The sequence below is a fragment of the Drosophila erecta genome, unplaced genomic scaffold (genome assembly GCF_003286155.1).
Source record: "Drosophila erecta strain 14021-0224.00,06,07 unplaced genomic scaffold, DereRS2 tig00000021-arrow-pilon, whole genome shotgun sequence".
Classification (NCBI taxonomy): domain Eukaryota; kingdom Metazoa; phylum Arthropoda; class Insecta; order Diptera; family Drosophilidae; genus Drosophila; species Drosophila erecta.
In genome coordinates, this window is record NW_020825198.1 from 5837223 (window position 1) to 5854907 (window position 17685).

At 46.9% G+C, this 17685-nt stretch overlaps 3 protein-coding genes across 8 annotated transcripts; 2 read left to right on the forward strand and 1 right to left on the reverse strand.

Moving 5' to 3' along the window:
- Nucleotides 1-3109: 3109 nt before the first annotated feature.
- Nucleotides 3110-7753, forward strand: LOC6545662 (isocitrate dehydrogenase [NADP] cytoplasmic). Of its 4 annotated transcripts, none has more exons than XM_001971630.3 (3): nt 5062-5640; nt 6083-6139; nt 6218-7753. In XM_001971630.3, exons 1-3 carry the CDS (start codon nt 5539-5541, stop codon nt 7496-7498), a joined length of 1440 nt encoding a protein of 479 aa, XP_001971666.1. In that variant the 5' UTR covers nt 5062-5538; the 3' UTR covers nt 7499-7753. The 4 variants fall into 4 exon arrangements, with proteins under 4 accessions (XP_015013774.1, XP_001971666.1, XP_015013773.1 ...); XM_015158287.2 differs by having other exon boundaries at nt 6248-7753; XM_015158288.2 differs by lacking the exons at nt 5062-5640; nt 6083-6139 and adding an exon at nt 3110-3243 and having other exon boundaries at nt 6248-7753.
- LOC6545663 lies at nt 7532-11836 on the forward strand. Of its 3 annotated transcripts, none has more exons than XM_001971631.3 (6): nt 7532-8151; nt 8214-8544; nt 8608-9012; nt 9515-9883; nt 9944-10648; nt 10715-11836. In XM_001971631.3, the coding sequence occupies exons 1-6, from the start codon at nt 7555-7557 to the stop codon at nt 11590-11592; spliced, it is 3285 nt and encodes a 1094-aa protein (XP_001971667.2). In that variant the 5' UTR covers nt 7532-7554; the 3' UTR covers nt 11593-11836. The 3 variants fall into 3 exon arrangements, with proteins under 3 accessions (XP_001971667.2, XP_015013777.2, XP_026833751.1); XM_015158291.2 differs by having other exon boundaries at nt 7802-8151; nt 10701-11836; XM_026977950.1 differs by lacking the exons at nt 7532-8151; nt 8214-8544; nt 8608-9012 and adding an exon at nt 9024-9455.
- Nucleotides 11837-11845: 9 nt separating this feature from the next.
- LOC6545715 (rab GTPase-activating protein 1-like) lies at nt 11846-17623 on the reverse strand. Its single transcript, XM_001971632.3, has 9 exons — nt 16650-17623; nt 16075-16353; nt 15695-15878; nt 15445-15632; nt 14290-15386; nt 14045-14233; nt 13263-13982; nt 12748-13200; nt 11846-12375 (listed from the first exon to the last, which is right to left on the reverse strand). The coding sequence occupies exons 1-9, from the start codon at nt 16954-16956 to the stop codon at nt 12208-12210; spliced, it is 3585 nt and encodes a 1194-aa protein (XP_001971668.1). The 5' UTR covers nt 16957-17623; the 3' UTR covers nt 11846-12207.
- Nucleotides 17624-17685: the final 62 nt, after the last annotated feature.

Sequence of the window (17685 nt, forward strand, 5' to 3'; positions counted from 1 at the left end):
AAGTTGTGTGGGACTGTAAATATTTCTCCGAAATATATTCGCTTAATAAATTAATATGTAGTATTTATCTCTAAAAAGTATGTCTTACTTAATTTTTTGATTACTGCATTAAGAAAGTAATTTGCATTTTGGGTCTTATTTTAGCCGCTCATTTCATCCTGTTTTGTATGACCAAAAAGCAGGGTATGAACTTATTCGACGTTTACCATTTAACTTGCACTTATATTCACGTGTTGCATTCATTTTCCAAAGCCATTCACAATATTTGCTAGTTATTGGCAAGGTTTCCTAGTAGACAACGTTAACGCCTTTCACCTGATGGACTGATGAACAATGCTTCGTCGTCTGAATCAGACGGGCAGTCAAATTAAAAACCAATCAAATCGATGGGAAGTAAATGATGCCGCATAAGACGAAGACGAACCCAAGTCCATTGCCTCAGTAGCCCACATCGTCAATGGTGGGCTCAAATCTGGCTATTTTTGTATCGGCTTAGCATAAATTTGCATAAGCAGTAAAGTCCGATACATAACTGTAAACATAATGAAACAAGCGCTTGATAAATAACATGAAAAAGCCTTCTAGAAGATCGAAGAAGCGATGAGACCAAGAAAGTGATATGGAGCAGTCGGAGATTTCCTTTCCATGCATTCTACTCGTAAAAGACATTTGCATCTGAGCTGGGCGTGAAATGAAATATGTGTCATAGCAGATCGGCAATGCGATTAAGACATCAACTTTGGTATGAGCCTCCCCGCACCCCCCAAAAAAAGCCGCTCCACAAAGATAGGAGGTGAGTTGAAAGCGCTTTGAATATTGGGAGTGTTGAGTGATGAGACCTGGAGACCTGGAGAAATTGAGACGGAACTTCAAAGTGGGATGATACCTAGTCCCAGTTCGGGCGCCATGCTGTTAGTGCTACTGCTGTGCAGATGAATTGTTATAGTCATAAAGATATAATATATAGAAATCTTAATGATATACTTAAGATCTCTTCTAATTTTATATATACTTTCATTTCTTTGAATTCAGTCATACAAATTAGAAGACTTGATGAGTTGGGCTGCCTATCAGCACGCTCCCATCGCTAGCGCCATTGAAATGGAAACTGGCCAGGCTAACTGGCTAACTGGCTAACTGGCTAGCTGGCTAACTGGCTAACTGACTTACTGACCAACTGACTGACTGACAGCCACACAACGTCTTTAGAAATGGCGCACAAAAGACAAGCTGCCGCTGCTGTTCAGCATAGGAGTTCGTTCGTTTTGGTCTGTTTTTGGTTTTGTATGCTGTTTTTTGTTTTTTTTTTTTTTTCTTCTTCTGTTTGACGAAATTGACTTTCTCCATTCAATATAATTAATAGTAATATTCCGATGCCTTGGCTACACACACGTCTTCAGAATGGTAACAACCAAAGACACCCGGCCGCTTGGAATGTGAACAGGAAGTAATTTGTTATTGCAGGCGTGCATTAGAGATTGAAAGGTGTTCGAAAATCCATCACATCACAGCGAGATCCGCTGCACGTGCACGGCATCTCAGTGGGAGAATTCCTCGTGGTGGCCAAAGGAATTCGCACCGCACCACGGGGCGTATGGGTAACAAGTGAAAAGTCTGGAATGCCAGCCGCTCACCGGGGCGGATGAGTGATGTGCGCCGGTATTTACGAGCATTTTTCTATACGTATTTAAAGATCTGCCACATTTCGTTATTTATGCAAATTGTCTGCATTCGAGGGCGCTGTCTACTTCTCACTTTCAAAACGACAGACAGAAAGCATATTTAGCTAATATTTAGGATGGCTTCTTCTGCTGCTGCTGCTTTTACTTTTCTCCTTAGCATTCCGCTGGCTGAAACTAAAAGTGGTCTACTAGACGCTTCTGTCTTGGGCCTAATTTTTTTTTTGCCATCTGTTTACATAACGATGAACCACAAAAAAAAGGAATAGTTTAACAATGCCAACTAAGAAATAAGGCAGTGCGGGCACGCACTACACGAAACTATCTGCCATCCAAAGTGTGAACGATGTGCCTGGGCAAGAGCATGTGGCCAAGTGGCAACCAGTGGCCATTTCACGTTCATTGACATGGCTAATGGCTGGCACTGGTGGCTAAGACTCCAGCAAGGTGAAGTGAAGTGGTGCAGGGCAGAAACCAAAGCACGTCTACATGGAGGTTTCGCCGGCACGCGTTTATTTTACCTGAAAGGATGGGCCAAATCCGAATATGTTATTTAATGCATTGGCATGCACAAATTAAGACTCGTTATAATTGGGGGTTATGTAAGCGCGCATAAACGGCGCTTATCTAATGCCACACGGCAAAAGCAAAGAAAGCGTCGCAATTAGACGAGTTTTCTAGCCAGTTTTTTGTCAGATAATAGGCCCAAGATCGAGTGAATTTCATGCGTGTTCGGTTGGCGGTTGGCAGTCGCCGCATTTGATGTTTTCCAGCTGCGTTTGTTGAATATGCTCATCGGGTGCGGTCCCTAATGAGATGGGACTATGACTATGTAGGGGGGAAAATAAAATATGTAATTTTGTGCGATAAGAATAACAACAGAGCATTTTGTGTTCATGCAATACAGATTAATTTTGAAAGATCTCTAATGTTAATAAGACTATTAAAAAGAATGCTCATACAATACAGATTAATTTTGAAAGATCTCTAATGTTAATAAGACTATTAAAAATAACTAATTCAGTGATAATTTGCTGAATATCCTATATTCATTTGCGAAAGAACGTAGCATTCGCGTCTTAATGGCAACACACTTTCGCACATTAAAAGTGGTCACAACAAAAGATGGCAATTTTTATTTTTAGCGTATTTAAGGCCAGTTAAACGGCTATGGCTAACATTTCACTTTTGGAGCGCATTTTATGGATTTTCTTTTGGCGTCATTAAAGCAAGCTCTCACAAATTGTGGCAATAGAGAGTTCAAATTTGAAGTTTGGCGGTTCGGCAAGACGAACGGAAGCTGAGTGCTGCAGAACTCGAGACTGAAGCTTAAAGTTCGCGTAAAGCTGGCAAAGCTCTGCGCGACCAGCTGATTGGAATAACATGTTTTTATCTACGAAATTATCTTTCACACGCGCCACTTCTTGCTTCTTATTGTTGTCGTCGCCAAATCAGTTTCAGTTATTCGCTGCGTTTGATTGGGAGTGGTTCGCCTTCTTCGGTCTGCAATTAAATTAGTCTGTGCTCTAACATTCTAAATCCGGCATTTTAAATATTCTCTAAGGTAAGTGGAGCATTCAAGAAGCGTTATATAAGACGGTCTAAACTCCACGGCAAACACCCACTTCTGATCGCATTCCAAACGACGATTTACTCCACTCAGCTGCTGACTTGCACTTTATCTGAGCAAATAAAAAATGGTGGATTTCCAAATCGGTTGCAATACGTAAATTTGCCACAATCCAAGCCTTCCCTTTGCAAATAAGTTGCGCTGTTTAACTTTATGCATAACCTCTGAACCAACCTATTTAGTCCCGAACTTTCCCCACCGGTCGGTTTTCGTATGCATTTTATTTGATTGCCGCTGTTTTTGTTTTTTCTTCGCACCGGTTTGCCTCCTCCAAAAAGAGAGATACAGATAAATAAAAGAGAGAAGATATGGCAGAGAAAGAGAGGGGTATATGTGGATAGACAGAGACACGTAACCCACTCGACAGGCCTTTTCACTTCCACCTGATTCTCCAGGTGCTGTCCAAAGTTTAATCTTGAATTCGTGTCGACAGTTTTAATTAAAACTATACAATTACTACAAATAGATGGTTCGAGAAGACCTCCAGATAGCTCGTATATCATTAGCACTTTTGTATGCACAAATTAATACAGTCTGTAACTTTCTAAGTTTGCCTATGTTTTGAGTGCTTAAATATTATATGCTTTGAAAATTAGGTGCAGCTTCGCACTTTTAAATTAGACCTCTTAAAAACAGACCTTTGCTCAAATAGTTAACGTTTACTTTTCTCATTTAGCAGGCCAGAAAACAGACCTCGTACAAGTAATTGCCTTAATTATGTATGTACGTACATATGTATTTGTAAATTCATTAAAAATTAAATTTAAAAAAAACACATTTATTATTTATACAGAAATTTTAAGTTAACTTGTTAGTCGAAAGATGTATAGTGATTGTTTTTTTCTAAATTTCTAGTGATTTTTAAATGAAGGGTTTAATAATGTCCAAGGTTCAGAAGTCTTCTTAATTTGAATGCTGAATTTTGTGCACTTCTTCTTAAGTTTCAACCATTTAATATTCTAGGACCAAAAGAGCTCAAAATGAGAAAATACAAGATTGATTAGATCTAGATAATTTATTCGCCCCGTCATCACAAGCTTATTTACCAATAGCAAATCTTATCAGAATGGTACTATGTTCGAAGTCTGCCAGTTGGACTAGAAAAAATAACGCTTGTGAAATTCGTATGGTGAAAGCATAAATATCGTTATTTTTTCGACCGACTTCCCCATTTTTCCCCTCCCAATTGTGGGCGTGGCCTAAGCTTATGGCGTGTTCAACGATCGCGCCACCTCGATATGTTAATTAGCTTGTGGAAGGTACATATGTATGGAGCTGTGAAGATTTAGAGATATTTATATTGAATTCAGACGATGGGTCTATTAGCGATGAACAGAAAAACCGAAAAAAAACATCACGCTATTGCTATTATGTTTTGGAAGTGAATGGCATTGACTGGGCAGATAAGAGTGGTAGACGTTTCGAGATAATCGGAGCGAGCCTCCCTCGCAACAATAAAACACATTGGCGCCCAAGTTCAAAACTTATCTAAGCTTTGACATGTCATTTCGACTATCGTTATCGATAGTTCCACGCGTACCAGCTGATATAGAATTTTAATAAAGTTGAATAAATTTGCCAAATGCCACGCGTTTTCTAGCTATTATACCTTATCAAAACACGTCGGCCGTGATCTTCGAATAAAAGTGGCTCGCCCCTTAATAGTGGAAAAGTTTTTCGCCAGCTGATAAAAGCAACAGTTGTCATTCGCATGTGCGAGAGAGTGAGAGTGTGAGAGAGGGGACAATGCCACCCGCAATGCGAAAACGATTGACAAGTCAGCCGGCGATAACGATTACATGTTTACGCGTTCGCCGAGTGTTTCTTGTTTTTATACTCTTGTTACATTATTAATTAAAACGGTGGCTTTTAAGTGCGCCGAGTGTTGTGAGAGCAGCTTATCAAAGTCCGAGGTTCCAAGTCTTATCTTACTGGGCATTTAGAGCGTGGTGATTACGCCGATTGCGCAACAATTTGATGATTGTACGGCACCCAAGAGAGTCTGAAACTGCAGCGGCTAACGGCACTTTACAGTTATCAGTTACTGTTTGAGCGCGTCTGACGCCCACAGCATTTTGCTTTGTCCGGAGATTTGTCGCTTTCCCGGGACTCCAGTGTCAGTCGTATTGTTACACATTGGTGACAAACACTTTCGTCTCTCGTTTCCAGTCGTCGGTTCATTCATAATACAATTACCCACATACACATCCACATCCACCCGGTTGTAAAATGTTCGCCCTGCGCCGCACAGCCGCAATGATGACGTCGGTCCACCGGCAGCCGCAGCTCAGCCAGGCCGTTTTCCGGGCCAATTTCGCCATCAGCGCCGCGGTAGGTTCTCCTTGTATCCTACTTCATCGTCCTCTGCCGCTCTAAATCTTTCTGCTTACCAAATTTCGGAATAGGGTGCGTCGATGAGTAGGAGAAAAAGTTAAGTTCTAAAAGATATTTTTAACTTTCCAAGTTTAGAATTAAAGCAATTAACAACCAAGTAGTTACCTTAAGCCTATGCAGTTCAGCTAGCATCCAAAAGATAAGATTACCCTATTGACTTTTTTTTAAGTTATATATGTACGAATCGCCATAAAAAAAGATTGTAAAGTATAAATATTTACTACCGAGATATGAGGGGTTTACTTTCGAAACAATGTTTTTTATTTTCTATATATCAACATCGCACACTCTATCCCAGCCGGATCAAAGTTCACTTTGCTTTGACCTGCTGTCACTTTATTATCGTCATATAAGTTTCGCCTGTATCGCCTGTCTGTAGGACCCCAAGACTAACAAGATATCCATGGATAATGAAAGGATTTCCGCCGTGAGCGAGGTGAATACCCCAACACCGCAGCTTGCAGATACAAATCCATTTTTCACCTAGCTAATAAGATCCATCCCGCCCTTCAAGCACTCAATTGTGGTATGCTCTCCCGAACAGATGGCCCAGAAGATCAAAGCCGGACCCGTGGTGGATGTCCTCGGTGACGAGATGACACGCATCATCTGGGACTCCATTAAGGAAAAACTGATTCTGCCCTTCCTGGACATTGAGCTGCACACCTACGATCTGGGTATTGAGTACCGTGATGAGACCGAGGACCAGGTCACCATTGACTGTGCCGAGGCCATCAAGAAGTACAACGTGGGCATCAAGTGCGCCACTATCACTCCCGACGAGAAGCGCGTGGAGGAGTTCAACCTGAAGAAGATGTGGAAGTCGCCCAACGGCACCATCCGTAACATCTTGGGAGGCACCGTCTTCCGTGAGGCGATCATCTGCAAGAACGTGCCCCGTCTGGTGTCCGGCTGGCAGAAGCCCATCGTGATCGGTCGCCATGCCCACGCCGATCAGTACAAGGCCGTCGACTACGTGGTTCCCGGACCCGGCAAGCTGACCCTCACCTGGAAGGGTGCTGACGGTCAGGTCATCGATGAGGTGATCAATGACTTCAAGGGCCCCGGTGTTGCCCTGGGAATGTTCAACACTGACGCGTCCATTGTGGACTTTGCCCACGCCTCTTTCAAATACGCTCTGGACCGCAAGTTGCCGCTGTACATGAGCACCAAGAACACCATTCTGAAGAAGTACGATGGTCGCTTCAAGGACATCTTCGAGGACCTGTACACCAAGCAGTACAAGAAGGAGTACGAGGCGGCGGGCATCTGGTATGAGCACCGCCTCATCGACGACATGGTTGCTTATGCCATGAAGTCGGAGGGTGGCTTCGTGTGGGCCTGCAAGAACTACGACGGTGATGTGCAGTCGGACTCCGTTGCCCAGGGCTACGGATCTCTGGGCCTGATGACCTCCGTGCTGCTCTGCCCCGATGGCAAGACCGTGGAGGCTGAAGCCGCTCACGGAACGGTGACACGCCACTTCCGCTTCTACCAGCAGGGCAAGGAGACCTCTACCAACCCCATTGCCTCGATCTTCGCCTGGACTCGTGGCCTGCTGCACCGTGCCAAGCTGGACGACAACGAGCCACTGAAGCAGTTCGCCGAGACCTTGGAGCAGGTGTGCATCGACACCATCGAGGGAGGCGCCATGACCAAGGATCTGGCCATCTGCATTAAGGGCAGCATCAACGCCGTTGAGCGCAAGGACTACCAGGAGACTTTCGAGTTCATGGACACGCTGGCCAAGAACCTGGGGGTTGCCCTGGCCAAGAATGCCGCTGCCGCCAAGTGACTATCCGGCGCTCAGACCGAGCTGCAGGCCTCGCATCTCTAGAGAACCACTCAGCGATGCCTCGTCCTCGTCCTCGTCACCATATTCACAATACTTCCATTCGTTTTTGTAGATGTGCATGTCCTAGGCTAAATATCCGTGTCCTCGATGCATGTTTCACACTTATTCATTGTCTCTGCGAGACGCAAAAAAACCCTGATTTCCCTTTAACGTCTAACGGAAAAAAATTTCAAATAAATGTATTTTTATACTGGACTCGAGAGGTCTTTAACCCAGTCGAGGGTGGGCTCGTTACGAGGCCCGGTCCACTTGTGCGGCTTCTGATGGCTCTGGGTTTATTGGATTTGCCAGCGAAATGGCCACAGTTGTGTTCTAACACTTGGCGGCACCACACCGAGACGGTTCAGGCGGAAGGGGATCAGGATCCTGTTAGAAGGAAGAAACTATCGATGCTAGCCGAAGCATTGGGCTATGGCTACCTGCTGGCCTACGTAATCTGCCTGCTCTGCTGGCCAGGAGAGGCGTATCCCGCCGGCAGTAGCTACCGGGATCTGGATATATGCAACCATTGGGACGGACGACGTCACTTCCTGGAGCTGGGTAGTCCGGCCGGTGAGCTGCACGCCCGGAATGTGACCACTACTGCCTACAGGGTAAGTGTATTTATCTGTTTTTCTGGATGGGCTTACGTCAGCAGCTATGAACTTAAAAACAGAGCTCCCCGCTGGGCTTTAAGAGCGATGCAGTGGCTGGAGATGTGTGGTACCAGTGCAGCCTGGAGCTGGTCACCTGTGCCGAGTGCGTCATCCGTGTGGCCTTCACCTATGCCAACTTCTCCAAGAGTTGTGGCAATACGGGTGGCAAGTCTAGCATGTGTCCCTGCGAGCATATACAGTTCTCGGAGCCGCCCTACGACTCCACCATTTCCGGCCAGGAGTTCTGCGGAGATGGCAAGGTGTTCCGGAGCAAAACCCGGACCCTGCAGTTAAAGTTCTTCTATAGAGCCAGCAATGCGCACGTGTTCTCTCTTCAATACTTCTCGGAACGTAAGTTTAAGAATCAGTTGGTAGGTTTTTAAGAAAGCTCTATCTGGATTTCCCACAATCTAGGAAACGTACGGATAGTCAGTGGTTCACCCAAGCAGTCCATTGTGGGTGATGGGAGTACAAAGTCCCAGCCGCAAGTGATCTCCACGCCGTATTTTCCAATGGCATATCCTCGCGACTACGGTATCGAACACATCCTTACGTGCGAGGCGGACAACTGCCAGGTGCGCTTGGATTTTACCGACTTTCAACTGGGCCTCACCTCCACTCTGGAGATCTTCGACTCCAATGGCCAGATGCTGGACTCCTATACGGGCGAGCACTTCCGTCCGCCGATCACGGTGAGCAGCGGGAAGTCCCTGCTCCTGCAGTTCCGTGGAAATTCCGCCACCGGAGTGGGTTTTCGCGCCGAGGTTAGCTTTGTGTCGTCCAAGCAGCTCAAGGACGAACGACTGGTGCCCTACACAGGTGAGTGAGTGGGTTGCAGTACACTGAACAAAGAGTTTATTCCTAAGTTTAAAACACCGCGATTTGAAAAGTATACAACAATACGTTTAGCAGTCTGTAGTTTGGAACTGACTGACTTCAAAAAACCATAATTCGCTTTAAGCTACTACTCAAGTAGTATTTCTTTTCTCTGTGGGAATAGGAACATTTGAATAATTGTCGGATTAGTCGGGCACTTGAAAGTCTGCAGGCAATAGCCGTATTGATTTTGGCAGAAGAAGTGGGTGGTGGCCACTTGACGAATATCAATGTCAATGCAAGGCGTTGAAGTGGAAACTGGGTGACTCTGGTTGGGCTCGGTTTGGTAAGACAATCGATTTCTTGGATCATTGCCCGATGGGTGGTGGTGAGGCCCACACTTGTATATAATCCGGGAATGGGTTGGTTATGCACTATTGGGGCAGGTTGGATCACATTGCATGATGCAACAGCAAAGAAATACTTATGTGCATTCTTCCTATAGATTGCGGAGGAATGGTTACCGGACCTGGTGGCGCCATCACCATGATGAACATGATCGAAAATGCAACGGACGTACGGCTGTTTGACTGCATCTGGATTATTAAGCCCGGCAACAACTACATGATGATGAAAACCCACATCTCCTTGAGAGTGGACGACTTCTACGGCATGGCCGCCAGATCGGAGCTCACAATCCGGCAGGGCACAACCTCGGATGCCGTGGAGATCGAGAACGTGATGTGGCCGAACAATGGACTGAGCAAGGAGAGCCATGTGGCGCCCATCCTCAATGGCTATTACATTCGACTGCGAGGGGTATTCGGGATGTCCTCCAAGCTGGCCATCGTCTACAGCGTATTCAACTATTTGAGTGAGTTCGATTGAAGTTCGGAATATATTAATAGTTTAATTGTCAATTCCAATGGCTTAGATTGCTACATTGGCTCGGAGTTTCTGTGCGGTAACAACCACTGCATTTCCATTCGCCTCCACTGCGATGGCTTCGACCATTGCGGGGATGGCAGTGATGAACCGGATTCCTGTGAGGAGGACTGGGCGCACCTGCATCACGATCGTCGCTGGTACTCCCACAAGCCCAACTATTATTTCCCCAAGATAGACCAGTATCCAGATCTCAAGACGGCCACGGGTATCTTCATCATCAGCACACTGGGCATATTCGGCGTGCTGTCCGGCTGGATGGTGATCCTGTACAGGATGGGGGTTAGAGCACGACACCAGCGGGAGCTGCAAAGTCACCTGCAGACGATCAGTGAGCTGCTGGATCGCCAGGACGAGGATCGCACGCCAGATGAACCTCCCAGCTACGAGGCACCACCCGATTACGAGGAGGTCATCAAGGTGGGGATGCAACAGGAGCTACGGGAGCCACGTCGCCAGCGACGAGCGCGTCGCGCTCCCCCTCGAGATCGAATCTGCAGTCGTGCCGCAAGCAATTGCACCATGCAATCAGTGCTCCCACTGCATCGCAGCTGCAGCCTGGAAAGAGATCAAGAACAGCCCAGTACCTCGGCGGCGGCAATGACCCATGCGGTGGCGGCCACGGATACCACTGAGGATGCAGAAAACGTTCAGACGATGGCCCAGCGAATGCTCCTCGCCACGGCTATTTGTGGTAGGTCGAGAGTTCCCCCAATCCCTCCCTGCAGTCGCTAACTTACCCACAGAGTCCCACTTGCAGGCACTGCAGGCACGTCTCGCACGGCAGCAAAGGAGCCAGGGCACCGGGTCCAATCCGTGGGGATTTCAACGAGCCCGTCACCGTTATCCGCTGGGGGTGAACTACCCACAGCAGGTGGGTCAGCCACGACGCCCGGTAGCACGGCAGATGAGTGCACCCAGGGAGGCGACTCACTTAGCATTTCACTCACTATAGGGCTCCCCTCCACGACGGCAGAGAGTCCTGTGACAACCGACCAGAACCAATTCCAGAGTCCGGAGCAGACAAGCAGCAATTGCACGGAGCACACGTACCTGAAGAGATCGTGGTTGGTGGTGCAACAGGTTCCACCTGGAAGGGGCTACCGAGTCCGGAGACTGCGACATACCTTCTCCTCTCCCGAGGCCTTCACTAGCGATGAGTTGCATCTGCCGTATCCAGATTTCCTCAGCTACGGCACCAATCTTCCACATGAACGGAGCAGCAGTAATTTCGGCTCAGAGTTGTCGAGGGATCCATCGAGTTATAGTGTGGGAAAGCGAGCTCGCTTGACCCCCGAGGACACAAGTGAATCGGACACCATCACCCAGGAGATGGAGCATTCCAACCAGACACTCCAATCCCATGTGCTAGAGGAAAGTCGCCGGAGTCACAGCGAAAGTGAGAGCGAAGGGGAGCAGCAGGTATCCTGCTTTGGAGCCGTAGCCCAGAGGCCCAAGCGGCGTCATCGGGGTCATGTAAGAAGCCGATCCTTTAGCAATGCAGGAGGTGGCAGTGCCGGAAGAAGGCGTCTCATGCAGCGCAGCTCGTCGGCCGATCTTTTGATGAACTATGCGACAATGGCGGTTTCAACGCCACAAAAAAGGACCGAGGCAATTCAGCGGTTGTTCTTCATCTGAGCGGGAGATTCCAGATTGGAGAGTGGATAAGTGGAACGATAGTATTAAAGCCTGGTGTGATTCTGGTCGGGATCTAGTCACTTATAAATAAGCCTGTTCCTTGCTCGAGTGTTATTAGCTTACTGAAATTATTAATTATTCATTTATTCCAACTCCATCGAGCCTTATCCACGTCGGGAACGGGTCTCAGCGTTTGTATTCTTTATTATATGTACCACCCCACAAAAAGAAATAAATAATTACATTAATATTTAGCATTTTATTTGGTACTTTATTTATTTATAGCCGTTATACGTGTAGCATTTGCCATAGCAAATCAATATGTGCCCCAGATCAGATCACAAATAACAACGAACATCCATCGCCCAAGATTCACTTCAACCCACTAATTGATCTGGGGCACATCCTGACCAGCACTGCCTTTTGGGTGCCTCAAAGTGCAAAATAATGAAAATCTATTACTCGCGTCGCGTATATATGAAAATCAAAATGCACATTTGTATATGTATATATAGACGAATATGATAAATAATACCAGACGTAGTCAATGCCGTAGGTCTGCCTGCTATCCAGATCCTCCTACGTTGTATCTGTATCTTTTCCGCACTGCTCATCCTACTGCTGCAGCTGTTGCTTGAGATTCTCGGCTAGCGATTTGCCGGTGTCCAGGGGCACCACTATATTGCGCAGACTGTCGATGCTGTTGCGCAGCTTGGTGGCCTGGAATTTGCTGGGCAACTTCGGTGACCCTCCCACCGATGCAAATGCAAAGGTCTTGTACTCCTGGGCAGCCGTTCGAGAGACCAAAGTATCAGATTCAGTATGTTATATACACGGTTTTATTTGCAATGCAAAATATCAATGAAATCATAAGCAAACCAGGTTCAGCGTACTAACAGAAACAGCAGAAAGGTTCAATGTGTAGAGTCGACTAAATAAAGATTCTCAATGTATGTCATGGTGTGAGCGTATGTGAGTAATTAAATTAATCAATGATAAGTAATGGCTGGGTATTCCGAAAACATTCATGGAGCTCAGCTCGTGGGCTGATAACCCATATCTTAAATATGGAAATTATACATAAAAAACTTAAAAATAATAAACTGAAGAGATTTCAGTCATAACAGTTGGCTGGATCACTGGACACTAGGTTACCTGATTGCCGCTGGGGGAGCTGGCCTCGCTCAGTGTAGTTGGCGCCTGGCCCATGTAGGATTGGAATGTGGGCATCGGTCCGCCACCGCCATTATCCCGATGGCCGCCTCGGGTGGTCACCTTCTCCTGCAGCGAATTGAAGGTCTTCGATAGCCAGGGCTGCCAGCTGTTGCGGTTGGTTTGCAGTTCACTGAGCGTGTTGCTGAGCTGATGATTCAGGTCCTGGTTCTTGCACTCGGCTTCCACTTGGGCCAGCTTGGCCTGGGCCAACTCCAACTCTAGTTCGCGGATGCGTTGCGAGGCAGCGTTTAGCGGATCAAGTGGCCCCAGTGGATGCTCATTGGCATTCCGCATGGCATCGGTTTGCCGCCTGGTCTGGCTGCCATCTGACTTAGCGTTGTCATTGCCCGCGTCAATCTGCTGCTGACAATTCTGGCAATTGGAAACCATGTGCTGAAGGGGAATCGAGAAATTAATATCCTCTCAGTTAAAAAAAAGAAAAAAAAACAACGCACCATCACTTTTCCTAGAGTCTCGCTTAGAGTGTTCATGTCCTGCTCTTGGCGCTGGATGATTTGCTTGTATTCCTGTATAATGCCTGTGTGCTTCTTCTCCTTCTCCACAGCTCGTTCCTTGGCGGAAGTCAGTTGTTTGTTCAGTGCGTCGATTTCCGCCTGCATTTTGCGCCTCTCCTCGCCGAAACGATTCTCGTAAATCTGTGCCTCTTTCTCTAGACGCTCCTTGTGCTGCTTTTTTAGCAGAAACTCCTCCTCGTACTGCTTCAACTTTTTTATCTTACGCTCGCAGGCTTGTTTCATCACCTTGCGTGCCTGACTGGAGCTGCGGCACTTCTTCGGCAACGTTACCCGGAAATATTTTAGAATACCCTCAAAATCAAGCTGTCGCAAATCGGCTTCACAGATTGATAGGAGAGTTACGGCCACCTGGAAGAGCACAGGTAGTCCGTCCAGCAGAAAGACATCCAGCACGTGGAACACAAAACACAATGGAAATCGCGCTGTATATAGGGTTAGGAACCATTGGGAGGCGTACATGTGCGTCTCAATGCCGCAGGCCGTGAAGTGTTCATGCAGCTTGGGCAGCTGATCCTTGATCAAGCGCTCCAGTTGGTAGAGACGAAGGTAAAGGACCTCGAATCCGGCTTTGTACAGATCACGAAGCCCGTAGTCGTACATAAGTGCTACAAGGACACAGAACGCATCCTCCTCCGGCATCTGAGGAGAAATGGGTTTAAGCATTTATGCTGGGTAGTGCATTAACATAATCAATTACTTACATGAAGGAGCAAACTAGCTGCTATAAAGCTTAGACCTTGACAATATCCAACCTCGCTGTCATGGACGGCATACGCTTTGGACACCTTAAAAAGTGCGTCTTGGCCAGAACCGCCAATTTCTTTGAAGCATTTGTGCGCCGGAAAAGTGCGATGGATGTCCCGCTGTATAACGGTCTCACATTTGGTTTCCTGCAAGTTAATTTCCAATTAATTTCTTCTCAGATGGATAATACGTTAATACTCACTTTGGTGATTAAGATCTTGTACTTGTCGTTCATCTCCAACCTGCCCTCGACGTTAGCAAGCTTCTGCCAGATCTTTTCACGCAGTGCTTCTGGAACACCGAGGCGAACTAGAGGCGCCAAGTTTTTCGGTCTTTTCTCAGAGTCCCACTCCCGCAGAATGGGATCCCACTCGTCGAGCGTATCCTGCGAGCAATCCTTGGATACTTCACCAGTGCCACTCAGCAGCGGCTCATCCCCATCGCTGCTGTAGTCCGAGGGACAATCATCCTCAATTGAGGCAATGGACGAACTGCGCACAATGCGCGATAGATTATTCATTCCCATCTTGAGCAGAGAAGAGCTTTGCTGGTGGCCCGGCTGCTCCGCGATTTCCTCAGAGGGATCAATGCTATTCACTTTCCAGTTGGACTCGTCGGTCCGCTTTAGATGCAAATAGAAACGCAGTGTCATGGGTCGCTTCGACATAAAATGGTCCATAATACGCATTTCGCTGGCCGACTGAATGGTCACTGGGGTCTCGATGACGAACCTAACCGGTTCCTGTATGTGTCGCATCACAATGTCTACGGCCACAGTCAAATTGGTCTTGGACGACTCAAGATTTAACTGCTCAAAGGCCTTCTCCTGGGCTTTCCACTCAGCTCGAATTGTATAAGGCCAGGTGGAACTCTGCTGGGCATTGCTGTCCGATTCGGTTGCTACTCCTGTTCCCCCTGGCTGCATGTAACCCATGCTGTGCATGTCGATCAAATGCATATCCTTTTGGACTACTAGTTTTCCGGGTGCCACTAGAACACCGAAACAACGTTCGATATGCAATGGCTGAAGAACGTTCGACGGAGTCTGTTTGACTGTGATGCACACCTCCTTATCTGTGTTCGCCCGCAGCTTGAAGCATCCCCTATCGCGAGGAACTGCGGCATACGAGTTCTTTGCCACCCGCTCACGGATCTCTAAGGAGACTATGAACTCATACCCAGCCGTATTTAAAGGATTTCCGCTTACATCGGAGGTTACCGAGTTGGCCATGTCAACGGCCGAATTAAGGCTGCAACTCATGCTGGGCGGATAAGTCTGGAATGCCTTCTGGAAGCAGGCTGTGGATGAAGATTTAAAATAAACCAGTGGATGAAATCACTGCATGATCTGACTCACCGCTGACTTGATTAACCGCTTCGGGAATATGGCACCGAAACACATGGCACTGAAACAACGCATCTCCGTGGAGCCAAGTGAATGCAAAGCATCCGTTTTCTACCGTGTCTACTGGTCCTCGATAGTATAAGATAATGCTGGATATCTCATAGGTGGCAATAATAGTATTGCTCTCAGCATCGTGGAGGCTGTAATATAAACATTATGACGTTCAGTGAGCCATTCAAGGGACAGTAAAAACATTACTCACACAACCAGGCCCTCTGAGCAGTTGGGAATGCTCACAGTGATCTTCAGGCCCACTGACTTTGAGCCACTATTCAGCTCTCCCATGATGCGATAGACCTCCGTCTCGGATTTGGGGGCATTAATGTTGGCTGCTCCCAGGTAGGTAACTCCGGAAAATATAGTGCAGCCCTGATCGATTTCAGAAACTAAAGAAAAAATAAATAAATAAACTCAATTAAATTTTTGTTATAGAAATAGATACATAGATTTCAAGATTTTTAAGGAGTCTAGGCATAAATAAAAAAGAACTCCATGAGAAAAATGGCTTTCGTAACATTAACAAAGTTTATAGGCTACTCTCTGGATATTCGGAAATTTAACAAAGCTAGGAGATCTGCTCACCCTCCTCGTCGGTGGTGTCGCCCTTCTCCGGCTTCATGGCATCCTGTTTTTCCTCCACACATGCGGGACTCGTGTCTATGCAGTCATAGAAGACCGAATGACCCACCCTGTTTGAGCTGGAGGCATCGTCGAGGGTCTCCTCGCTCTTGGGCGAGAACAGGGTGCAGGGGAAACGCATCTCGGGATCGGCAGATCTCCCGCCGGAGCCCGTGAGCGGTAGGGTGAGAGACTTTTGCTGGTGACTCGGGAGACGTGGCGCTGACTTCTCCCCAATGGCAGCTGCAAAAATGTTAATTGTCAATTACGCGACGAGCAATAACAAATGCCGAATTATGCGGAATTTAGTTTAAGGAAAATATTATTATTCGGTTTGTTTGTCGTTGTTTCCATGACAGCGTAGCACTACGGCTCTGCGCCGATAAGATTGCAGCTGGTTAGGCTTAGCAATCGTTTGATGTTTCCAATATTGGAGCGACCGCGACGTTGTGTGTACAGCTGGCGTTGGGCAGCGACTGAATTTTCTTCAGGCTACCCAGGGCAACCCATTCCACCCTCAGTTGTGTTTCTTCACTCACCTCCACCGCGTTCCAGCTCCAGATCTTTGAGGGCGTCCGTCATCTCGTGCTGCATGTCGCTTAGGTTGCGATTATGGGCCATGTCCAGTGTAGGCGAGCGATCTCCTCCAGCTTCGGGGGAGGACAGAGCCAGAGCACTCAGAGAAGTGGGCGGCTTGCCTCCCACTTCTGGCTGAGTACCCTGCTGGTTGACAACCTGCTTCACCTGCTCCATGGGACTGGCCACATTGCTGTCGGTAACTATTTCGTACTCCCCGCTGGTTGTTATCGAGGATTCCGAGGACTTGGTGCTCAGATTATCATCCATTCCAAACACTCAAGGTTGCCTCAGTTCCAGGCACTCCCAATTGGGTGACTCTTTGTTGTGTGTGTAATGTATTTCGACTTTCTTTATTCGTAAGCCCTAAGAATTGCGCATTTTCAGGGCAGGTAAACAAATCAATTTCTGTTCCAAGGCCACGCACTCGCACTCTCTTTTATTAGATTTCGTTTTCAATTTGTCTAATTTTCAGCGGAGTCGCATTGTTTGGCTTGGTTCCGCCGTAAATCGATGACGAATCGGTACGGTTTGCTTGGCTTTTTGGGGGCGTACACACACGCGCATGTATGTCACACAGTGCCCACTACGCGGGGGGAATAGGGGGGTTGGACCTTCAAGGGGGTGGTGGACGGTGGGGTCGGCGGGGTCAACAGTTTGCTTCTCTAGCCTCTGCGCTTGGATTCCTATGGATTTTTTGTTACTTCTGTACGTATAGATGCTTTCTGCTAACACTTTGGTTTGCATATAATGGTCTACACTTTGAGGAACTGTATTACATTGTTTTGGCCCTGTTGTGTTGTATTTTATATCGAGTTTTCAGCAATTTTCTTGCGATTTTCCGTCTGTTTTGTTTACATATTTTTTAGCTGGTGATGGTCTGCAGTAGCTCGATCCTATCGATACAAACCAGCTGCTTAGCGTTATTCAATACTACTTATTTAAAGTGAGAAGAAATTTTCATATCGATTAAATCGACTATTTATTTTTAATGTTTAA